Genomic DNA, 11,169 nt, shown 5'->3' on the forward strand with positions numbered 1-11,169 from the left:
AGAGAGAACAGAGAATTGTATTAGAAGAGAATTGCATTCTATATTGGAAGGCCAATACAGAATATGTATTGGAACACCAATACAGAATAACACAAAAATTATATAAAAATAGACAACAGTACTACATTTTGACATTTTCACATCTTCCAAACTTAAATTATCATTACAAATATGTTTGTAATATACCTGTGTGCTTACATGTACATTTAAAAAGAACACAAAGATACTCACCAAACTGTTAGTAGTAGCTAATCCTAGAAAATCAGACTAGAAAGGGTAAAGGAACACTCCATTCGTTTTTTATTTCTTTTATTTCTGTTATCATTTGCTTACTTAACAATAAGAATGTGCTATTTTTTGTAGTATTTAATCACCCACTGTTTAATTACTTATGTATCATAAGTTTAGATTATTCTCTTCTGATAGGAAATTTAAAAAAACTAAATTCAACACATTTATGTGTTAGTTTTTAGTAATGCAAACTAACAGAGAAATTGAACATGGCAGCAAATGCCAACAGGTTGTATTTGGCTTGCAAACACATGTTAGATTTGTGAAGCATCTTTTCTCATACCCCAGAAGAAGCATCCAAGTGAGCAGAACTCACTATTGAAGCTATCTGCAGCCACTGCAGCATGAGTTCAGTCCCTGGCCAGAGAGGTGACCCACATGGCCCAGCAGACCTCTCCTAACTTGCTGCTGTTCCCCTCAGCAGTATATGTCAGTCAATTCACCTGTTCTGCTACCCACTCTATCTTTGGTAAGTCCTCTCACCCCCCACACCTCTGTCCTGTACCCTAGTTCTTGTATACATAAATAAATAAATCTTTAAAAAAAAAAAAAAGCTGGAAAAATGTAAAAGTTTGTGATACTCACACCTGAATTCCTTAGTGTATTCCCACAGGGGATCTGGAGCCCATGTGAAATAAGCAAATCAAACAATGCTATAAGCAGGAATGGTTAGAGTCATACCTTTTCCAAAATGAATTTGTTTAAATATGGCATGTAGCCCTGATTGGAGACGGGCCCCTCATCATCGTCCCTGAAGTGCTCTTCAAGGGCTACAGGATCATGTGGGACCTTCAGCACCGTGCACAAGTTATGGGAAAGGACCTATGGGAAAAATAGAATAGATTAAAAGACATACACTAACCAGCACTTGGTACCTTCACTGTCTGAACACAACTGGCTGCTCCCTGCACCAGAGAAAGATGGAGAGTACTGCTCAGCTGCCTGCTTCTCATGTGTCACCTGTAATTCTCCCTCACTCCCTTCTCAGTTTGGTTCACTTCAAACAAGTCTCTTACATGTACACAATGAGCCAGGCTTTAAGCAATAGCTGTGAATTTAATAATCCTTGCCGTTTTTAAATTGGCCCTCATTAGAAAGAAAAATGGTATAAAGGGTAAAATGACATGTGCAGAATTAAAAATCTCTCCAAACAGAGCAGTATCAGTCAATTAGAAAGTAACAGAAAAAAATCGGTGTTGGACAGCTGCAGCAAGGTGTTCCGGACAAAGTGTCTAACCTGGGCAGTCAGCTTCTCTGCAATTAGTTTTCTAATTTGTTCAATAGAAAGAGTCACATTAATACAAATATACCAACTTTTGATCAGTAATCCCTAAGTGCCTAAACATCTTTAAAATTCTATGACATTAGCGTAAATTTTCAGTGTGATCACAAAAGAGCACAAATACAAAAAGAGAAATAAATTGAGGACCTGGTTTTGAATATGACAAAATCAACACCAAAACCATCTCAGAAGTCATCAAAATGGTTAAAAGTACTTTGCAGAAAATATGTTTTCCATATATAAAAGATTACAAGTTTTACAGATAACCTAAGAGAATATTTTAACATTGGCTGCTGAATTAGCAAGCTCAATACCAATCCTGTTTCACATTAAATAAAGAATCCAACTCCCTTCGTTTCATTTGTGCATTCCAGACAGGTTGTATTACACAGCTAAGACTATACTTTCTTTAGCAGAGAATCTTCTTAGACATTAAATCCCAGTTTTAAGTGCTCCTTATTTTTCTCAGCCCTACCCATTTAATCACTTAGTTGAGCCAAATTTATCTCAACGAACACTTTCAATTCCACTAAGCAAGTCACTTTTTCTGCACATACATATTTCTATCAGGATTTTTTAAGACTGAAAATTTTTTCTATAAAAAGAGCATTTGCATATCTTCTTTCTACATTTGTTTTGTTTCTCAAAGCTGCATTTATGTGGAGATCCATTCTACATGCTCTGCTGGTTTTAAGGAAGTAAGTAAGTAAAGGAAGTAAATTCACAAGTGTTTATAAATGAACTAATGAAGACTTTTATCAGCCCCTACAAAGCAGGCTGTGTTTCTCAAGCAAACTCCCTATTTGCCAGTAATAGAGTACATGAAAAGAGCAGGGTTGGAGCTTTTATTGAAGAATCTTGCACCACAGTCATCAAAATCCAAGATAATTTCTTTCTCTATTTACCTAGTAAAACCAATAGAAAAATCTACCTTGAAAGATATTTTATAAGGATCAACTTCAAAATGTAAAGAGCTGAAAAGCTGTAACATACTACAGAAAAATAAGGAGCATATTTGGCAGGTCACTCAAAATTTTAAATCATTTGGAACTTTACTGGAGTAAAAATTCCCAGCTGCTGGTTAAATTATAGTACACCCATAAAACATTGAGAACAATGCAGAAGTGCACTGTGTAGTGTGATATGAAAATATTTCCAAGATATATTAAGTGGAAAAAATATATACCTAAGGCCATATATAGTGTACCATCTCTTATATAAATGAAAAAAAATTAGAAACATCAGACTAGTTTGATGATAGATGAGAAGTAAATAAAGACTTTTCTCTATATTTTCCATGTTTTTATTATGTTTGGGGGGGGAAGTACCTATTTGAAAATGTACTACCAATTTTTAAAAATAAATAAAGTATTTTTAAAAAGCAATATGCCAATGACCAATGACCACATAGCAAAATCCAGTGTCTGTTTCTACATTAGCACACTCACTAGGAATGTGGTATAAGGACACATGTTCATAGCAATGTACCATGATGAATGGACTAATGAGTTTGAGGGCAATAATTATTGAGTTCAGAATGGAGAGAAACTGGGTGTCGCAGTGACTTCATAGAGGAAGTGAAATGCACCCTAGATCTTAAAATAAGGATAGCTTTTGCATAGGAAAAAGAGCAATTGGAAGGCTTTCTAAATTGGAGAATGACATGAGAAAATAAGTTGATTAATGAAAATCCTCACAGGGGCAAAAAAAAAAAAAAAAGACACCAACCTTTCGCATTCCTACACCCTTGTGCTGTCTCTGGGAGTCAGGTTCTGGCAGAGACCTTATATAATTAAGCGGTACTTTTGTTAAATACAGGGAGAGCTAAATATAGTTAATAAATTTCTTAACCACCTTTATGTAGTTAAGCAAATGGTGAGGCAGCACAGAACAATAACAAAGACCCTAGAGGAGGAGGCCTGAACACCAGGCCTGCTTGTGTGGTCTGTTCCTGTTCAGTGGTTTGTCACTTAGCCTCGTTTTAACTTTTAATATTTTGCTACTTACGTAGCTCAGTATCCTCAAGTAAAATGAGGAGCTGGATTTGTCTCTAAAATTAAAAAAAAAAAACAAAAATCTAAAGCTCCATCCCTAGTAGATAGTTGGAAAGGTTTTGTTATTAAAAGAGAAAAAGAAAGTAAGCTATCTTTAACACTTTTTTTTTAATTACCAGCAGTTTTTTAAAAAGCCAAGAGAGTATTTCAATTTTTTTTAAGATAAGAAACAAAACATATAAAGAAACCAATATTCTTAAAGGCCTGAATATACACTAGTAAAAAGTAAAAGTTCCATAAGTTTCACACAATATTTTATGCTTAAGAGAAATTTGTATTTCCCATTAGTCCATTTTAGCCTCTTCCCTGGGAAGAGATGTTATTGCTAGTCTACATAGAAAAAGGCTGAGTCAAAGTAGAGGCGATATTACCAAATCACCAGTTTTATATATAGTGAAACTGAGACTAGAACTCAAGACTCAGGCTCCAGTAACAACTTTTTACACTGGGCTACCTTCTTCCCTCTTACTGGAAAATAGACAGCCCTGACTATACAAAAGTGACTCCATGGCCATGCACGTGCTTGCTGCAAAGGTGTAGTGATGAATTAGGGTGCCCCCACCCCATCACAGTTGTCCAGTACCCAACAAGATGGCTGGCATTATTTAGCAGAACCAAGTTAAATTCAGTGGCAAAGATCTAGGTATGTCTAAATATCTGGGGCTATTCTCCAAGAGCCTCTACCATCTACTACTCACCCACGGAGGAAACATCCAAGAGCTACTAGCTCCCTCTTCAGATAGGGAAGCTGATAAGCAGATCAGAACAAAAAGCAATCAGAAATAAAGAGGACTCTAAGTTCTAGATTTGTGAAAGGACTGACCCTGAATCACTCCATCTATAATCAGGGTGTTTGCAAGTTTCTTAAAAGAGCTGAACTGACTTTAAATGTCTGCTCCTCCAAAGGTAATACTTTTTGCACCCACATGACTGCTAAGCAAGTTTGCTCTCATTCCCAACTTGAAGAATCAACTACTGTTACGACAATAAAAAGATCCACATCCAAGCCAGAAACTCATTTCTCCAGCTCCTTCAAGACTGTTTGCTATTGCTTCTGCAGGGCCTCTGCTGACGCGAAATGACTAACGAGCTGCATGAGTCCAGCTCGTGTGGTCTGTTCTTGTTCCGTGGTTTGCCACTTATCCTCTTTAAGCGTTTTGCCCCAACAACAATGAAAATGAAGTTAAGGATGACAAACGATAAGACAATGTTTCAGCACCAGTGCATCCCGTTCACTCTCCTCCCTCCCATGACAGCGATTACAAAGGTTCTCTGAAATGTGCCTCTGTACTCATAAAACTTCCCTTCACAGGATGTGCGCAATGGACAAAATTCAACACAGAAAGAAAGGGAGGTGGGGATTTCTATTCCAACAAGTTTATCTGAATCAACATAATTACAGAATTATGTTCATAAAGGGCAATCTTTTTTTTTAACATGAAAATTCCTGTCTGACTTATAAAATTTCAAACTAATGGCAAATTACCAGAAAACTCTTCCTAACAATGAACCAGAATGACCAATTTCCTATCATGGCTATGCCCCCGCCTGAAAAGCATTGTCCTGAGAAAAGCCCTGCCCCTTACCACATGGAGTCATTTTCCTCCCGTTCCTGAAAATATCCTTTCTTCCTGCTTGTCACTGCTTACTTGTTTTCTCTTAAGTTACTTTTATTGGTTTTCAGCCTCAAAATTCTCAGTCATCACTGACAGTACCCTCTGACCCAGTCTCTGAATGCAATCAATCACTATCCCAGACACTTTGACCAAACTAATCTTTCAGAACTGTTTTTGTCACGTTACTATTCCCTCGTCTAAAAATCAAAATAGCAACAGAAATCTAAAAAACCAAGTGCCTGTGTTCTGTATTAAGGTCACTACACTAGCCAGCTCCACTTTACCTTTCTAGCCTTATTTTTCCCTCCCACTCTGCACCAAACAAATTCAGTCAATCCATTTTATGTACTGTAAACCAAACACTGTACCAAGCCTCTTCCTCCTCTAGGCCTTTGCTCTAAACACCCCAACTACGTAACAAATGCCTTCTCTTTCTGAAACCTCCACCCCCAACCCCAAAATCAAGATGGTCCTGAAAATTCTATATTTTCTATGCTCTATTTCTTATTTCATAGTACTACACGTAACTTTTCTCTCCCATAACTGCAAATTTCTGAAAGCCCCATGTCTTAGCCTCCTTTTCAAAAGGAGTATCTGAAGCATGTTGCCCATAATGCAGCCAGCTTTCAAAAATGTCAGATGAATTTTTCTTAAATTCTCTTGTAACGGTAAAGCTATAATACTTCAGTAATGACAATTCCTTGGCAAATATCCTATTCTCTGTGCCGAAAGGATTCCCATCTGCCTAGTCACATCCTTCAAGACTTGGTCATTCTTCATAAATTCTAGAAAACTGCCCACTGAACTATTCAGTGGCTAGCTCTGTTATTTCATATGCCAGTGATAGCTCAAATACCCAACTCCAGCTCAGTCAGGGGAGGAAACCCATTCTACCATTTTTTTCTTTCATATCCTTCAGTGATCAGCACAGAACTAAGAGAAGATTCGGTAGAAGCATAACATTTACAGATGGACTAAGGTAGGTTATCTAATTCAAAACCAAATGTTGTGATATCCAGAAGGTATGTGCAACTAAACTACAGTATATGTCACTAGTAGTTTATGCACTAAATGAACCACCCCTAATAAATTATTTGGATATTCTATTAATTTAGCCCTTTTTCAGAAACCAAATAGAAGAGACTGGTAAATTTTACTATATAATTTTTTCAAATTTACCTTTAAAGAAATGTCAAAAAATTTAAAAGGTAAATTGTTCCAATATTCAAATCATTCTTAGAAAATGTTAAGTAAAAGATGAATACCTAATAGAAAAATGAACAACAGGACATTAATCAAAAATTCACAAAAGAAACTATAGGGAAACAAAAATCTACCACCCCATAATATGTGTTTTTGGGGAAAGACTGGTTTAATTGTGGTGAGAGGTCTGAAGACAGAGTAGAAGTCACTTTTGGAATTTACATATAAACTTCTCTGGGCATGGGTCGGCCTCTGGAAGACTTAGTCTTATCTCTTTTCAATGGAGACGGTTTAAATGGAAAGCTTAATCTGGAATGAAGAGGATAAACCTATCTACCTTTGTCTACTGTGCCTCCCCACTTCTCCCATCCCCCAAAATTACCTAACTTGATTTTCCCTTTTTCTCCCAAAAGTCTTTCTTTTTTAGCTAAGCTATTTAAGTTAAGATGGTATCTGAAGGGCCTCCCTGGTAGCACAAGGGGTTGAGATGCAGCACTATGAAGCTATCACACATAACAGCCCCTGCAGCATGAGTTCAATCCCCAGCCAGGGAGGTGACCCATAAGGAGCAGTAGACCTCTCCTGTCTCACCTGCTGCTCTCCTCAATGGTGTATATTAGTCAATCCATCTGTTCTGCTCCCCACTGTCTCTGATGAACGCTCTTACCCCCTACAGCTCTGGCCTACACCCCAGCTTTTGTATGCATAAATAAATAAATATTAAAAAAAAAAAAGATGGCATCGTAAACCACATACAAGTTACTGAGTTATCCTGGGTTTCTCCCATGTTATGCATGTAATTATAAACATTTTTTTTCTCCTTTTTTAACTTTAGTTTGCTTCTTCATCATCTTTATCTAGATTTGAATTTTTTATTTTATTTCATTTCACTGTTTCTGGAAATAATTTTTATTTGGATGTAATTTCTAATTCAGATAATTTTCAATAAAAAAGGGAAAAATAGTTTCATTAGTTATTAATATCAATGGGTTTAGCAGGTATAATTCCTCTGGCATGAGCAAAATAGTCCAGCTACTGAAAAGAAGAGATTTTTTTTTAAGATTTATTTTATTTATGCATACAGAGCTGGGATATAGGCCAGAGGTGCAGGGGCAGTGAGAGGATTCACCAGAGACAGAGTGGGGAACAGAACAGGCCGACTGACAAAGTACACTGCTGAGGGGAGCAGTGGGCAGGTCAGGAGAGGTCTGCTGTACCATGTGGGTCACCTCTGGGGCTGGGGATCAAACTCATGCTGAAGTGGCTTTAGCTTCTTAGTGCTGTACTTTAACCTGCTGCACCACCAGGGAGGGCCCTCAAAAAGAGATTTTTGAGGAAAGAAGTCAGTGAGAATAGGTGTGTGAGAGAGAACTCTATAGAAAAAAATTAGATAGTTCAATTTAATACACTCTTCTTTAAGAAAAGATCTGAAGCCACATTCAAGGGGATGATAAATATCATGGATCTGAGGTTTACCTTTGCTGCCCCATCTCTAACCACTCTATCCTGTTTATGCTGCTGATAATATGACTTCTATCTCTATCAACTTATGAGATTGCTTTTTCAAATATATTCCGTGACAGACAGATATTCAGTGTACCACTCAGATCTCTCCTCAAGAAAGAAACTGCTGGCCAGCTACAAGAACTTTGGTTACCTGACAGTCTTCAGTTGTTAAAACCTTCATGGTTTACATCAGACAATGACTGAGCAAGTTGGCTCAGTTTGCACCAATGTCATACTCTTCTCAGGTCAGTTCCCTAACCAGTCAATCCTCCAGTAGGCCAGCTTGGCTCTAGAGATCTTGGTTGTGTTAAGTCCCTATCATGACTCCTTTTCCCAGTCCTGCTTGTCCACCCTTCTCTCTTCTTTTCCACAATTGCTTCTCCCCAATAACCTTTTGACTCCCAAATCTGTCTCAACATCTGCTTCCTATAGAACCCAACCAGGGTGAGATACCTTTTGAACAAGTCACTCTCCCAAGTCTTTGGCAACTGGTGATCTGGATCACCAACTCTTAAGACTTTTTTTGGACCCATGACATATTACAGGTATACTTCATTTTTCTATGCTTCACAGATACTGCATTATTTACAAGAACCTCCACCAGCAAAAAAGATTTGACTTGCTGAAGAACTCAGATGATAGTAGTATTAAGTAATAAAGCATTTTTAAATTAAGGTCTACCTATTTTTTTAAAGATAGAATGCTATATGATAGTTACTAGGCTACAATATTGTTTAAACTTACCTTTTACATGCACTGGGAAACCAAAAAATTCATGTGACTAATTTTATTGCAATATTTCCTTTACTGTGGTGGTCTGGAACCAAACCTGCAGTTTGAGGTGTGCTTGTATTTTCTAAGCTCTTCTCCTTCCTCTACAAGGTTGCCTTTACAGCATCACTTCCCTCCCCCTAATTCTTCCAATCTAGACATTTCCCAAAACCCAACTTTTAATCCTGAGTTTTTTTTTTTCTCCTTATTCTCTACTTAAAAAGTGCTTTTATCTAGGAAGCTACATGCAAAAAATGAAACTAAATTACTACTTCACACCATACACAAAAATCAAGTGGATTAAAGACCTAGACATAAGAACGGAAACCATAAAATACCTGGAAGCAAAGATGGGCCAAACACTACACAACATACACTTCAGCAACATCTTTAAAGATACAGCACCCAATGCAATGACAGTGAAGGCAAGGGAAAGTAGATGGGACTATATCAAGCTCCTGTACAGCAAGAGACATTACAAAAGACAAACAGACATCCCAATGATTGGGAAAAAATCTTCTCACACAAAACTAATGATAACATATTGATCACAAAGATATACAAACAACTGATGAAATGCAACAAAAATGAACAACCCCATCAAAAAATGGGCAGAAGAGCTAAAAAGACACTTCTCCAAAGAGGAAATGCAGATGAAAAAATGTCAACATCACTTGTCATAAGAGAGATGCAAATTAAAACCACAATGAGATACTGCCTCACACCAGTGAGAATGGCACATCTTAAAATAACTAGCAACAACAAATGTTGGAGAGGATGTGGAGAAAAAGGAACTCACTTGCACTGCTGGTGGAAATGCAAACTAGTGCAACCACTATGGAAAATTATTTGGAAGTTCCTCAAACTGCTAAACATGGAGCTTCCATATGACCCCAGCAATCCCACTCCTAGGTATCTACCCAAAAGACACAAAAACACTGATTCAAAAAGACACCTGCACCCCCATGTTTATTGTTGCTTTCTTTATAATTGGAAAGACATGGAAACAACCCAAATGCCCAAAAGTGGATGAGTGGATTAAAAAGATGTGGTTCATATACACAGTGGAATATTACTCAGCAACCAAAAAAATAAACACATGTCTTTTGCAACAACATGGATAGAGCTGGAGAAGATCATGCTTAGTGAGATAAGCCAGAAAGAAAAGGAAAAATACCAGATAGTTCTACTCATAGTAGGAGTATAATGGACCAGGCAAGAAAATAATAATAATAATAATAATAATGAACAGCTATATATCAAAGACAGTTTGTGGAGGTGGAGTGGGGAATGGGATCAAAAACAGTGAGGGGAGGGAAATGTACTGAACTATGATGATGGCACAGCGGTGATTTGGTTATGGGAAGCCCGGGGGATTACAACTGAGATGAAAAAATGCACAAAATGATGTTAAAAAATAAACTATTACATTTTTTTTTAAAGTGCTTTTATTCTGATAATTTCAAGTCATCTCTATCCTAAAGACTCTCAGCTCTCTTTCTGGTCTTGACTTCTCATTGTGCTCTAGTTTATATCACCAATACTAATTCTACTCTAAATTGCCTCACAAATGACAGATCCATAGGGGACAAAACAGAAGCTGCATGCTGATTATGACTCTCATATTACCATTCCCTTAACATCACAAGTATGAAATCTCCTCTTCTTCTATTTCTTTTACTTATAGTTTGTTCTACTTCCAGATCTAATTCAAGCCACACATATACACACTCCCTTCTTTTGCCAATTCCTCTCCACTGAGGAGTTGCTCTATTGCCTCAAGGCTAACCTACAGAATATAGGGCCAGAGAAACAAGGGTTCCATTCTCCCTTCAGAGACCCAAACAAAAAATTGTTTCACATCAATCACTCACCAGGACATGACCAAGGTAATATACACCACTTTAACAAAGTTAAGTTAGAAGGCTAAGCTTCTAAGATCTCCGCTACTCCACATTTTACAAATAAAGAAACTGAAGCCCAGTGACTTCCCATAGAAACAAGTAACACAGTAGAGGCAGGTCTTCTGAGTTCTGAACCTATGCTTGCTCCTGACATACTTCACTGTTCCTCCAAAGATTATTTTCCAAATTTTTCATATAAAGGAATTTCACACATCATGTAAGGTCAACGACAAATGGTTCATCCTCTAATAAGCATTCTTTGACCTAAGTCCTCAATGTAATTAAGAATGTATCCTTCCTCCCTGTGTACTTTCTCTTAAACCTCCCTATATTTTAATAGCCAGTCTTTTTGTTCTATTTCACTCACAAGACTTCAATATATTTCTTTTGATTTTCACTGCCACTATCCTAGCCAGTTAACATATCCATCAACTTTTTTTAAATATCTATTTATGCATACAGAAGTGGGGTACAGGCCAGAGGAGCAGGGGCAGTGAGAGGATTCACCAGAGACAGAGTGGGGAGCTGAAAAGGCAGATTGA

At 37.3% G+C, this 11,169-nt stretch overlaps 1 protein-coding gene across 1 annotated transcript in view; it reads right to left on the reverse strand.

Moving 5' to 3' along the window:
• Positions 1 to 11,169, reverse strand: part of SWAP70 (SWAP switching B-cell complex 70kDa subunit) — a 73,229-nt gene that overhangs the window by 44,365 nt on the left and 17,695 nt on the right. Inside the window, exon 2 of the mRNA XM_004683052.2 lies at positions 973 to 1,113. Coding sequence (XP_004683109.1) covers positions 973 to 1,113 — 141 coding nt within the window. The remainder of the gene's footprint in view (positions 1 to 972; positions 1,114 to 11,169) is intronic.

Source organism: Condylura cristata, unplaced genomic scaffold (genome assembly GCF_000260355.1).
Source record: "Condylura cristata isolate star-nosed mole 26May11 unplaced genomic scaffold, ConCri1.0 scaffold00015, whole genome shotgun sequence".
NCBI lineage: Eukaryota > Metazoa > Chordata > Mammalia > Eulipotyphla > Talpidae > Condylura > Condylura cristata.